Below are 13524 nucleotides of genomic sequence, written 5' to 3'. Positions count from 1 at the left end.
ACACCCTTTCCAAAGTGCCCTTTTCTGAAACTTTTATAATGCCAGCATATCTTTTTTGAGATGAAGTGACCGCATCTGTACGCAGTATTCAAGGTATGGGCGTACTGTGGATTTATATAGAAGCAACAAGATATTCTCTGTTGATTCTCTACCCCATTTTATGATTCCTAGCATTAGCTTTTTTGGCTGCTGCTACACATGGAGTGGATGTTTTCAGAGAACTATCCACAATGACTCCAGGATCTCTCACAAGTAGTTATAGGTAAATTAGTCCCTAACATTTTGTATATATACTTGGGAGTATTACTTTACATTTATCAATATTGTATTTCATTTGCCAGTTTGTAGTCCAATCACTTATTTTGTGACATCTTTTTGAAGCTCTTCACAGTCTTCTTTGTTCTTAACTATCTTGAGCAGTTTAGTATCATCTGCAGATTTTGCCACCTTGCTGTTTACCCCCTTCTCCAGATCATTTAGAAATAGATTGAATAGAATTGGTCCCAGTATAGACCCTTGGGGGACACCACTAGTTACCACTCTCCAGTCTGAAAACTGGCCATTTATTCCTACTCTTTGTTTCTGTCTTTTAATTAGTTATCAATCCATGAGCGGGCCTTCCCTCTTATCCCATGACAGCTTACTTTCCTTAAGAGCCTTTGTTGAGGGACTTTGTCAAAGGCTTTCTGGAAGTCTAAATACACTATATCCACTGGATTCCCCTTTTTCCATGCTTATTGACCCCCTGAGAGGACTCTAGTAGATTAGTAAGGTGTGATTTCCCTTTACAGAAAACATGTTGACTTTTCCCCAATAAATTATGTTCATCTGTGTGTCTGACAATTTTATTCTTTACTATAGTTTCAGCTAATTTGCCTGGTACTGGCATTATACTTGCTGGTCTGTGATTGCCAGGATCACATCTAGAGCCCTTTTTTAACTTCCATCCAAGAGCTTTAAAAGATCTGACTGGTGAGCTTGCTTTCCCATTAAAGTTGATTTTCACAAATATTTTTAAAATTTTTTAAAAAGATAACCAGGAGGGCCATGGTTGTTATAGACCTTTCAAACTGACTCTGAGCCCAGGGAAGATAATGGAGAAGTTAACATGGGCATCAGTTAATAAACAGTTAAATAAAGGTAATGTAATTAACAAAATGAACATGGATTTATGGAAAATAGTCTATCAAAGGAACTTGATATATTTTTATGAGATTACAAGTTTCGTTGCTAACGGTAATAGTGTTGATATAATTTACTTAAACTATTGTCTGCTGCTTGGCTTGGTGCCAGATGACATTTTGATTAAGAAAACCTAGAAATCTGTAATATTAACTTGGTCCATATTAATGGATTAAATCTGGCCAACTGACAGGTCTGAAAGTGTCATTGTAAACAGAATCCTCATCACTGTGCAGGTTTGTTTCTACTGGCGTCCTGCTGGAATCAGTTCTTGGCCCTGTGCTAGTTAACATTTGGATCAAATGTGGATGTTAAACAGTTAAGCATGAGGTTAACTGACCCTTGGCAGCCAACTCCGGTGGCAGCCAGCTGTGCCGGACTGGAGCAGTGTCAGCTGCAGGGTGCCTGGCAGGCTGGGCAGCAGGACCTCACAGCTGCAGTGGGCTGTGACACAGGAGCTGAGTAAGGATGGTTAACTGGTTATGGGCTCTTGTTTAACCAATTAACCATTTTAACATGCCTTGAATCAGTGAACAGGAGGAAAAGATAAAACCATCACTGATAAAGTTTGCAGATGACACAAAAATTGTGTGTGTGTGTGTGAGAGAGAGAGAGAGAGAGAACATTGAATAGTACAGGGCACTGATTCAGAGAGAGCTGGATGGCTTGATATGCTTGGGCACAACTAAACGGTGTGCGTTTTAGTATGGCTAAATGTAAACGTGTTCCTCTAGGAATAAAGAAAGTTTGCCATACTTACAGGCTGGAGGACTCTGGAAGCAGCAACTGAAAAAGATTTTGGAGTAGTGGTGGCTGCTCCGCTGAGTGTGGGCTCCCTGTGTGACGTTTTGGCCAGCAGGTCTATGGGGTTGCTTTTGGAAGCACAACAGGAATCTCAAGGAGCAGAGAGGTGATTTTACCTGTGTTTGGCACTATTGTGATTGCTGGTGGAATACTGGGTCCAGTTTTGGGGTCCATGGTTCAAGAAGGTGGCTGATAAATTGGAAAGAGGTCAGAGAGGAGCCAGGAGAATGAGTGAAAGGGTTAGAAAATCTGCCTTGTAGCCTTAGATCCAAGCCACTCTATCTGTTTAATTTAACAAAAAGAAGGTTAAGAGGTAATTTGATTACAGTCTGTAAGCACTTTCAGGAGGAACAAATATTTACTGATGGGCTCCTCTGCCTGGCAGAGAAAGGTCTAAAGTGACCCAGTGCCTGGGAGCTGAAGCTAGAGAAATTGAGACTAGAAATTTACTGTAAGTTTGAAAGGTGAGCGTAAGTGACCATTGAAGCATCTGACCCAGGGATGTGTTGGGTTCTCCATCGCTGGCAATCTTTAAATCAAGATTGGCTGTTTTTCAAGAGGAACTGCCAGGGAATTGTTGTGGGGCAGTTCTCTGCCTGTGCTCCGTAGGAGGTCAGACTGAATGGCCACAAATACCCTCTGGTAGACATCTCTGGCAGAAGCAGAGAAGTAGCAGCACTGATGGATTGAGCAGAGACTGAACAAATGTATCTGCCCTACATATCTGTCTGCCCTCAGTTGGCAAATCCTTTGGTGGTAGGGATCAGTCTCAGCCAGGACTGTAAAATCCTTAGCACACTTCCGGGGCTCTATAAAGAGTGACGCTAAATGCAGAGCAGCATAAATGTATCAGGTTTCCTTGGATAAAGGTGCCTGTAGCTGCTCAGGCCTTTGGTGTTGAAAGGACGCCTTTCTCAAAGCTGTGGCACGGCGTCTGTGGCTGGTCCCCCTCTATGAGTTATAGTAGCTGTGTGTGCTTCAGGAAACAGCTGTGGTTTTGACACTGGTTTTCATACAGTGACTACAAGCACCTAAATGAGACTGATTGTTAAAGTGCAAGGGACCCCACGTCTCTTTCCCATGGCCAAGTGGGGGTTTGCACAGATAAAACACAATGCCAGTGTTCCTGGGCTGTGCAGTGTGAAGGGCCCTTGTTGCTGCCATGTAACCAGGGGTCTGGGAGCAGCATTGGGAGCACTTTCCTCATGAGGAAGTGGCTCCCACAGACAAATAATGTTTACAAAGTCAGTTGCCCCCAACGCCATGGGTGTGGGTCAGGCTGACTCCTCTGTTCTGTCTGCCACCCCAGCGCTCCTGGGGCTGCTGCTCCCTCAGCTCATAGGGGAGGTGGCTATCCCAGAAGTGCACGAGTGGGTGAGTTGTGGGGCAAGTGCTACAGTTGTTCTGTCTCTCTCTGCAGGATGGAGACATTCCCTGCCGTGGCGGAAGAAGTGCTGAGGGAGTTCCAGGTGCTGCTGCAGCACAGCCCCTCACCCATTGGAAGCACCCGCATGCTGCAGCTCATGGCTATCAACATGTTTGCAGTGCACAACTCTCAGCCCAAAGGTACCGGGCATTGTTGGATGGTGGTGGTCCTTGCCCTGCTCGGTGTGGAGAGTGGGCCCCAGTCATTAAATCCATGTGGGGGAGAAGAGCAAGGAAAGGTTACTGAGCAAGCAGCCAGGGCTACCCCGAAGGCCTGGGGTGTGGGAGGAAATAGCAAGAGGGCTCTGAGGCCAGGACCCCAGTGTCCAGAAAGCACTGCTTGTGTTCTGAGTGTGGAAAAGCTTAGGGGTGTCTTTCTGCAGTCAGGCAGGAGAGTGCTGGGCTGGAGGAGGATGCATGATTTCTTAGACCTCACTTAGAGCTTGTCACCAAGAACTGAATGAACGAGCGTGATTTCCTAGCATGCATTACCACCACCCATCTCTGGTCCCCACTAGCCTCACGCTGGGGCAGCTGCTCTCTGAAAGCCTCATCTGTGGCATTAAAGGTGTGGCTCTCGGAGCGCAGGGTGACTGCTAAGCCCACCGCTGAGCCTGTTTAGAGGTAGCTGATGGAGGCAGTAACTGAAGGGCCAGGAAAGGAGGCTCAGTCTGGACAGAGCCAGCTGGGAACCAAAGCAAATGTTTCTCCTTGGGGCATCAGAGCATCTCTCCTTGTGCCTCTTCCATCCACTCCTGAGCTAGGGGAGTTGGCTCCTCTGCCTTTGTAGCCTTAGGCGTGTTGAACAAGTGGCTGTCCCCAGATGCAGTGTTCTCACTGAGCCTCAGAGTGGGCACCAGAGGCAAGCCCCCTTCCCTACCATTCTGCAGAGAATTTGAGTGCAGCTGAGGAGGCCGATTCTTCCCCACTTCCCCGTTGGCAGCCCTGCGGAAAGAGAGCTGGGTGGACTTGTGCTCCAGGGCAGGGCGAGTTGGCATTTAAAGCACCAGCTGATTGATGTTTAGACTCAGAAGTGGGCAGGGCCTTTCTGGCTTGGACGGTGCATTGCAGTTGGGGCCAGAGTTTTGCCTTCTTACAGATATGGCCCCGTCCCAAAGAGTAGGCAAGGTCAGCTTTTCCTGTGTGAGCAGCTAGCCCCTCGATGTGCCAGCCTGAGTGGCTGTGGGATGAGATGAGCAGCTTGGGTGAATAGGTGTATTGGTGAATTAGGAACCCCTCTCCTTCTGGCTGTGTCCTAGCCTGCTTCACAATGTCTTCCTGTCTCAGGGAAGAACTGTTGCCCAGGGAGTCACCAGCGCTGCTGCTTAGGCCGGGCTCCCTTGTCCCTCACTGCTGCTAAATGCCAGCTGACTAGAGTGTTTATCTTCCCCAGCTTCAAAGCCCTTTAGAGACAGGAGTAAATCCCTCCTCTCAGCCCCCTGGCGGGCCAGTCAGTGTCCTTCCCCTGTGCCTGGGCATTGCAAGGTACTGCGGTTCCCAAACACTGTTAGTGGGTTTATTGGGGCCTCTTGTGTTTGAGCCCCAGAATGCTTCTGATCCCATTCCTGGGGCAGAAATGTGGTTGTCAAAGTGAGTTTGTTGCCAGCCCAAATGCCCTCAGTGTTTCCAGGGTGTGCGTGTGTTGAATGCTGGCCAAGACCCCTGTGTGTTTGGAGCAGCGAGAGGTGTTAAGAGCTGGCTGCCGAGGAAAAGCAAAGGGCCTGGGATTTTCAGTGTGTGCAAGAGCATTTGCTGCATTGTTGCCAAGTGCCCAGTGTAGCTGAGCTGCTGGCTCCATGCCCCGTGTGTGGGTTGCTGTGGGCAGAGGGCAGAGTGGAGCTTACTGCAGTGGTGGCTGGTGGGAAGATGCATGTTTCCGTTTCCCAGCATATGAGTCACCTCTGTGTGTTGCACTTGCACGGACAGCGGCAACTGGGGGAGTTGTGGTGATCAGCATCTGTGCACGCGTGAGGCTGAAAGGCCTTGCAGCCTGTCCCTAATCACCAGTAGCACGGCTGCTGAAGGGATGGTGAATCACGAGCAATTCCATTCAGCAGCTTTCCCTAGCAGCCTCTGCACTGCTGGGCCGTGTGTCACTGGGGAGGGTGCAGCTGCATGTGTGGCTCTGTCCAGGCCTGTCTGTCTGCTCTCTTGTCAGAGCAGGAGTTATGCTGTCCTTAGAGCAATGGCCAGCTCATTCGAGGCTTCCTGCACTGGCCTGGGGCTCCTGCTGTGGAATGGACCTGCTGTCTGTCGAGTTAATTGGCTCAGGAGGCTTTCCTTTGCTCTCATGGACTCCCAGGCCTCCAAGTCCCCTTTCTGCACTAGAAAATCTCTTCAAAGCATCCCTCCCAGTTGCTGTTTTTGTCTCCTTTAGATCAGCTTTCAGTAAGGATAAACTGTGTCCCTCCTTTCCAGTCAAGCTCCCATTGCTGCTGGCGCTGAGGTAGTGGGACTGATGCTAGCAAAGGCGGGCTAGATGTGCAGAACCTCTCTCACATAGATAAGGCTGGAGGCGCAGGAGCTGGGGTGAGGCTACTTGTCTCTGTGAAAATGGCACTGGCTCTATTGCTTTCATACGCAGGGTATCACTAGATCCAGGTGGAGCCAAAAATCCCACTCAGACTGGGTCTACACTTGCCCCCGACTTCGAAGGGGGCATGGTAATCAGGGTGACGGGAGGTTACTAATGAGGTACTACAGTGACTGTGCAAAGTTTTGAGGAGTAAAGGCAGTTGGAAGTGCCCACGGCTACAGGCATGCCAGCCCCTGGAAGTTTGACACTTCAGAGTTGCCGCACAGGAGAATTACCTAATGAAGTGCTGCGTATTCACTGTAGCACTTTATTAGTAATCTCCCATCGCCCTGATTAACATGCCCCCTTCGAAGCTGGGAGCAAGTGTAGCAAGCCCGCAGGTTCTTTTCTCCTTGCTGCTCAGTGTGAAGTGGAGCACCTGTTAACTAGGGATCCAGCCCCCTAGCCATCCATATGCCAGCGGTGCTAGGCAGGGCCCAGGGCTGCCCTGTATCAGAGCTATGGCAAAGGAATTCTGGAGTGCTGTGGTGGGCCCTGGACCGGGATGAGAGCTGAGTGTATCTGAGGCTGTAGCTTGGGCAGTTGCTGACCCTGTCCTGTGTGGCTGCTGATACCTTTGGAAGGATGGGGACCTTTTTGAGGTGGCCATGTTTGGCAGTTTGGTAGCCATCTGCACATGTGACTCACAAGGAAGTTTGGATCCCTTTATCCAAACCACAGACACGCCAAGAATTTTAATTTTTTTAATTCTGTAATTTGGGGAAATAAAACTCTGGTTTCTGAGTGGGCTAATTGAAGCCGTGCTTGCAGCAGGGGCATATTGGTGGGGAGAGAAACCCCCTCCCAGCCCATCTGTGCCCAATTTACTCCAATCTGGCCTCTCTGGGGCTTTTTTCTTTCTCTCTCTCTTTAATAATTTGTTTTATAATTCCTGGAATCAAACCCATCTCAGACACACTGTTTTATTTTACTGTATTATTGGATTATGCTTCCTATAAATCACTAGATGTTATTCATGGGCCACCACCGGAATAACTTCCCCTCTCCCTGATGGGCCTACATTCCACACAAATGCACACCAACCTGGGACTCAGCAGAGGGCACCCTGGAGACACTGCCTGGAAATCCCAGCAAATTTGCCTGGCTCTGGCTGTGAGGCAGGAGGCTGCAGCACCTGGATTCCTTCTGGCACTCTCAGTCCTGTTGCATCTGTTCTTTGGAGTTTGTGAGGACCTTGGACTGAAAGGGGGCAACTGCCACATGTGCAGTACTCAGAGGTTAGCAGAGCCAGGGCTGGTACTGCCAGCAGGGCTAGCGCTTTGGGCTTGTGGATGGGAAGACAGGTCAGTCTTTAGTCAGAAGAAATGTCAGTGGAGTGTGTCATTAACTTGGACGGCATTTGCACCACCAGGGGAGCTTTGGTGCATGGAAGGAGGTTCATTAGGGCAACTTATAGGAAATCAGTCCCTGAGGTGGAGTCATGCTGGTTTGTGACCATGGTTTGGGTCATGTGGGTCAAACCCTGGGCCCAAGGCTTGTCCATCCCCCTTCCCTCCCCTGGTGAAATAGGGCTGAGAGGGCTGCAGGACTGGTGTGGCAGCGGTGCCAGGGGATGAATGCAGGCTGAGGGGAGAGTCTTCACTCTCTTTGCACCAGGGTACTGGGGGCCGGTTTTGCATGTCCTCCAGCCTGGCTGTGGACATGAGGAAGGGTGTGCATCGTGTAAAGGAACAAGCTAATGCTTAGCAGAACTTCTGTGGTGCATAAACCTCTGCACCAGCTCCTGCCAGGTCCACTGACGAAGGTGTCTCGGTGGTACTACAAAGTATCTGTGCCCCAGGTGCCTGATGCACCCTGCCCCTTCTTCACCAGATGCATGGTCAGTCTCTGCACATTGCCAGAGAAGGAGGCATCACCCCTGTAATTCTCAGCTGAATTCATTGGGTACTTAATCTGTTACCAAGCAAACAAGCCCCCCTGCCATCCTGCTCCTGTATGTGGCTCGGCGAGGACACCGTGTGCTTCGCTTTAGTGACCGCAGATGCTCGGACTTGTGAGCTAGACCTGTGAACACTTAAAATAACCCCTGAGATGTTGGAAAGACAAGCAGTGTCTGCCCTTGGCGGCAGAGCTGGGCCCATCTACGAAGGGCTCTTCGGCACTCGCTTGGTTTCCCACACGGATCAGGCCTTGCTTGACCAGCTAACTGCGTCATCGGAAAAAAGGTTCAGCCGGAAGTACTGACTGCTCATCTAGCGCAGCCGCATCTCGATGGCTTCTCATGAGGGTCTAACCACATCATGCATACTGGAACACACAGAAGGGGCTGGGAGCTGCGCCCAAGGGGTCCGGTGCATTCGAGCTAGTTTAAAAATAAAACGCTGCTGTGGACAGCAGCCTTGGTTTGGTGGAGTTTTAAAATTAGGTTTAAAACGAGGCTTAATGAAACCTCAGGCTCCAGTTAGCAGAAACAGCAGTGTGATCGCCCTGGCTGGGAAGTGGAGCTCAGCCCTTTCTCCTGATTCCCCACCTCTGTGGTAAAGCTCAGCTGGCCCATTCTCTGCTTTATCCGTAAAGGAGCACCTGGAGCAAGGGCAATATCAGGGAAGAGCTTCTGTCCAGCAGACTGGGCTCGCTGAGGGCTGGGTTCTGTGCACAGCCTGGAAGCCCAGCTTGGACACATCTCTACTGCATGTTTTACCCATAGCTGGGATGCCTGTGTTCTAATTGGGTGTCCCAGCGTGGTTGGGCCCTACATGCCACTAAAGTAGGTCCGGGCTGTAGGCTGTGTTATTGTCCTTAGTGTGGTTGTGGGGTCTGGGGATCTGAAATGACATGCCCAGATCTCTGTTTTGGGAAGGAGAGTCACTAAATCTCTTCTCTCCCCGTCTCACTCTTCATTGATCCCTCTTCTCCCTGTTCTTGCACCAGGCGCTGAAAATGCACCAGACTTGTGGTCTAGGCCAAGAAGAAGGGGGCCTGTTGGAGAGAGTTCAGAGTCTGTTTGGACTGCTCACCCTGCCTCAGCTGTGCTGAGCTCACAGTGGGGGCTGAGCTGGGAAGAGCATGTGGGGACTACTGCTTGCGTGTGGATCTAGGTTTTATCCCCGGCCATGGACCCAGCAGTGCTACGCACCGTCCAGCAGGAAGGCCCCTGTCCCAGTGAATTAATCTGAGCAGTGTCTTTGCTTTTGTACACGTCTGCTTAATGTCTGTATCAGTCAGCTGAGGAGGAAAAATGCACCCATAGCTTTCCTTGCCATTCCCGCCCCATGCGCCTGGCCCCGTCTGCTCAGGAGAAGCCTAGTTCTGAGTTAGCAGAGAGCACTGCAGGCCAGGATAGTGCACTGGTAGAGCTGTGAGAGGGAAACCTCTCTGAAGCCTTCTCTCCCTGTCCTGGGGCAGCGGGGACTGCGTGGCCTGAGCTCTCCTGAGGGACGCAGGAATGGCTGGGAGAGCCGGCAGGCCCTTAGGGTTTGCGCTCGCTCGCTCGCTCGTTTGTGCAGGGAGCTGAGAGCATGGGGATTGATTGACAGGATGCTGGGAGGGAAACCTGTCTGTCTTAGTGGCAAGACACAGCCGTGAAGTTCAGGGAAGATGCAGTGGTCTGGACATGCTTTCTGAGGAGACCTCTCCTGAGCTCTCGTGGCTGGTGGCAGCAATATTTAGAGCCAAGTCTTCCTTTGCTTATTCCCCTCTGTTTCCTGTTTAAAAGGCCGATTGTCACATATCTGGGGATTTATTTACCGTAATTGGAATTATTCTCATGGCTTCTGGCTTCCACCCTCTGATGCAAGACTACGCAGTGTAATGTGGCCAGAAAGCCATGTGACTTCTCCCCGCTTGCCACCAGTGCCAGCAGGAGATGCAGTAATCACCAAGCTGCAGGGGCTTTCCACATGAAGTTTAGGTTTCTGAGCTCTAGATGTTGCCTTCAGAAGCAGAGTGTGGAGCAGGACCTTGGGAAGGGGTGGAAGAGGTTTCCAGTGAGTGCCAAATGCCTGCTGCTGGGTCCAGTTCTTCAGGGTCCGTCTTGAGCTGGAGTGGCGCTGTGCCACAAAGGTCCCTGTCAGGCAGCCCTACTAGATGAGTTCTTTAAGGGCGTCTGTCAGGCCTCCCTGTAATGTAAGCACTTCCTCACTGTCTGCTCTGCAAGCCCTGGCTTGGGGGAGAGAGAGAGAGAGAGAACCTACATCTCACTTCAGGGCAGCGAGCAGAGGGAAATGGTTTGTAATCACAAAGCTAGACTCCACTTTGCAGCCCAAGCTCCGCTGCCTGAGCATGCAGGTTAAGACACCCCAGAGGCACTTTGAATCTAGTCAGAGACCTTTTTGGCTATAGTGGGACTCTGAGCCCAGGCTGGCTGTGGGAAGTGCCTCATAATATATTTTCTGGGGCTGGAGGAACTGTGGGCATTGCAGAAGAGACCCCATGTGGGGCCTGTACCATGTAAAATGAAACTAAAGGCAGGAAATTGTGAGCTGTGACAGGCACTGCATCCCTCAAGCTCAGCCTTGGAGATGAGTGGGGATCAGGGCAGCTGTTACACAGTGCTTCACCCTGCATGTGGGGAGAAGGGGGTTGCTTGTGCTGGGAAGCAAGGCTGGGAGGGAGAGCAATGCAGGAAAGCCTCCCAGAGTATCTCTTGGCTGTTTGTGGCATCTGTGATTTCCTCCTGCGTCTCGAACGCCGAGCTCATTGCTGTATTCTCCTTTAGTTCTGTGTTGGAGAACGTTGTTTAATTAGGCTCGTTACGAGGGTTTGCAGTGTGGTAATGATTTTGAGGAAGCTTGCCAACCTGCTATTTAAGGCCTGCCAGCTCTAAGCTGGGAAAGCCCCATGCCCTGTCCAGGCCCCAGTTCTGTAGGCGTAGCCTTTCCCAGTTCTCCTGTGGGCTAGTGGTCACCTGCCCTCCCATCACCTTCCTCAGTTCTTGCACCCCCATGGTACCTAAGTGCCGGTACTCAGGGTGCTTGGACTGGCAATGCGCAGGGAGCTATGGAGTGCATGTGTCCTGCCTGGGACCCAGGAGGAACATGAGCACAGCCAGCATGTATCCAGCCACGTATTTCGGGAAACTACCTGGCTGAGACCAAAAGATGCTCCTTAAGTGAGCTTAGGTCAGCAAGGAGACTCCCGCCTGTCTGCCCTCTCCCCTGCTTCCATTGCTCTTGGGGAGGGAGCCGTGTCAGACCCCTGTGTGCTGATGTTTCAGCCAGCGGCAGAGGAGGGTTGGATCTGCCTGTGCTGGTTCTGTCTACGCTGATTGTAGGGCCATGTTCAGCACTGGGTGATGCCCAGAGACGGGGTTAACGGGACCTAGGGCAAGCCAGGAGGTGCCAGAGGAAGAGAGTAAGTGACTCTCTGAAGGGTAACGCTACGGCTAAAGCAGCCGTCACAGGAACGTCTGGCTCAGCCCAGATCTCTGACCCTACTCCAGCTTTCTGCAGCTCCTGCCATGTTTGCCAGCCTTGTAGTGCTGCTCGTCATTCTCCCGCAGCTGGGGAACGGGTCTCCAGTGAGTGCCGCTGGTTCCCAGAGCCCTTCGCCTTATGTGCTGTGCTGCGTGTGGGCTAGGACGCAGTGATTACCACCATGCTGGCTGGCAACACAGCAGCCAGAGGGAAGTGTGAACCTGCTAGCTGACAAGCTCACTGCGGTTTGCTGCTCGTCTCCCACACCTGGTAGTTGTGTCAATGCAGCAGGGTCTTGTTTGACCCTTTCGCAGATGCAGTGGGATCTCAGTGGGCCCAGCTCTCTGTGGACTCCTGGGGCAGCTCTGCCTGGGCGTGGATGGAAATGGGAGGGCTTGCGTCAGCACTGCCTGCTCCCCGGAAAATGGCCTCGACACAGAAGGGAGGCCCCTGCTGCCAACTGTACCTTGGGAACAGCATAAACCCTTCTGCGCGAGCGAGTCCAAGGGAGCCCCAGGCTGAGGAGACCACCTTGTTGGTGCTGGGAGCAAGCCTTGGCCCTCTCTGGGGCCCTGAACGGACAAGGCCCATGTCGGCCGGGGCAGAATTCTGCCACATGTGCTTATGCCTTTAAAAGTAGACGAGGTGGAAGAGTTGCCCTCAGCCCATCTGCACTCAGGGCTGCACATGGAAAGCAAGACGCACTGCAGCTGGTGCGAGGCCCTGGCAGTGTGAGGAGCTGCTGTCTGTTGGGGTTTAGTGCTGTCTACGTTGAAACATGGCTTGGGAGGGGGTTAGTGGCATGGTGCCAGGCCCTGTTAGCCTGGCCTTCTCTTTCCTTTCTCCTCCTTCCCCCTACTCCATGCTTTAAAGTCACATTTCCAGGCCAGACATAGAATTAATCTCTGGGCACTTCACATTGCTGGCAGCACAAAGCAGGATGTGGGATCTTTTTTTTCTCTCTCTCTGCGTCTTGGCTGACTTTTTTACCTCTCGAAGAATTTGGAAGGGCCGTGAGATTTCCCCCCCACACACACTTCCCCCCCTTCCCCTCAGTGCCGTGCAGTTTTTCAGCAGGCTGATCACCCTGCTGTGGCTTCACCCTAATAGATTTCATATGTTGATGCAGTTGACATCAGTATCAAACTATTTTACATGTGATCTGGTGTATTTCCTGAGGAAATCTGCAAGATATTTATTAAGAACTAATAAAATAAACCTCTCCATGAGTTTTTAGGTAGTTTTCAATTTTTCATGTCTCTCTCGTTTCCTCTTATCAATGAGTTTCTATTTTCTCCCTCCTCTCTGACCATTGCAAAAGGAAACAAAAATAAATGCTTTAAACCATTCCTGAATGGACCCTGAGAATATTTCTGCAGTGATGTGTCAGCAAAGTTGTATTTTTAGTGAAGTACTGTCAAGACCAAAAATATCCCACTGTAGTGCATCTTTTTATAGGGGGTGTGTGTGTATGTTGTTCACGCTGGCTTCAGAGCCTGCCTTTCTACTACTATAGCGCTGCCTCTTATCACAGCTGGAGTCCATTAGGCCCTGAAAATTAAGGGTTAAGAAAGAAAAATTCATCATTCTAGCAGAGTTGCTTTTTCCCCAGCTGAGCCTGGATACCTGGATGGCAGCACTGGCTTGAGAGACTGCAGCAGACCAAGAATGTGTGGGTTGGGAGTGTGCTGTGGTGCAGTGGTTTTGCTGCTGTGTTCTTGCCACTGAGGGTGTTCTCTGTACAAAGTTAGCTTGCACTGTACAGCTAGTGGCAGTTTTCCCTGTCTTAGTGCTCCATGGAACACCTAAACCAGCAGGGTCTTGCTGTGGGTTGTAGTCACCTGATGGGTTCCTTCTCAGATGGGAATCCTTTGAGGCTTGGTACATTGGAGAGCAGAGGTGTGCATGGAACTGATTGGAGACTGACATCCACCTGGGAGCTGTTTAGTAGCCCAGTTACCCTAATGTCAGCTTCATAGGTTCCCAGGAATTTTCTGTGCATCTTTTTTGGCATTTAATTCTGTGTTCTTCATTGGTCTGTCCACCAGTGGAAAGAGGGGAAGATCAGTTGAGCTGAGCAGTTACACTCCCTTCCCCCAGCTGCCCAACATCCAAAATACACATGGCCTGACCTAGGGAGACTCCATCGCCCAGTCTGTAGTC

The 13524-nt window shown here is 50.9% G+C and overlaps 1 protein-coding gene across 4 annotated transcripts in view; it reads left to right on the top strand.

Annotated features, from left to right (window-relative positions):
- Positions 1-13524, top strand: part of SMG6 (SMG6 nonsense mediated mRNA decay factor) — a 158503-nt gene that overhangs the window by 51009 nt on the left and 93970 nt on the right. For all 4 annotated transcript variants that reach the window (XM_075013600.1, XM_075013599.1, XM_075013602.1 and 1 more), the window contains exon 10: positions 3407-3552. In XM_075013600.1, coding sequence (XP_074869701.1) covers positions 3407-3552 — 146 coding nt within the window. The remainder of the gene's footprint in view (positions 1-3406; positions 3553-13524) is intronic.

The sequence above is a fragment of the Carettochelys insculpta genome, chromosome 19 (assembly GCF_033958435.1).
Source record: "Carettochelys insculpta isolate YL-2023 chromosome 19, ASM3395843v1, whole genome shotgun sequence".
Taxonomy (NCBI): Eukaryota; Metazoa; Chordata; order Testudines; family Carettochelyidae; genus Carettochelys; species Carettochelys insculpta.
This window is presented reverse-complemented; position numbering and strand designations above follow the sequence as displayed.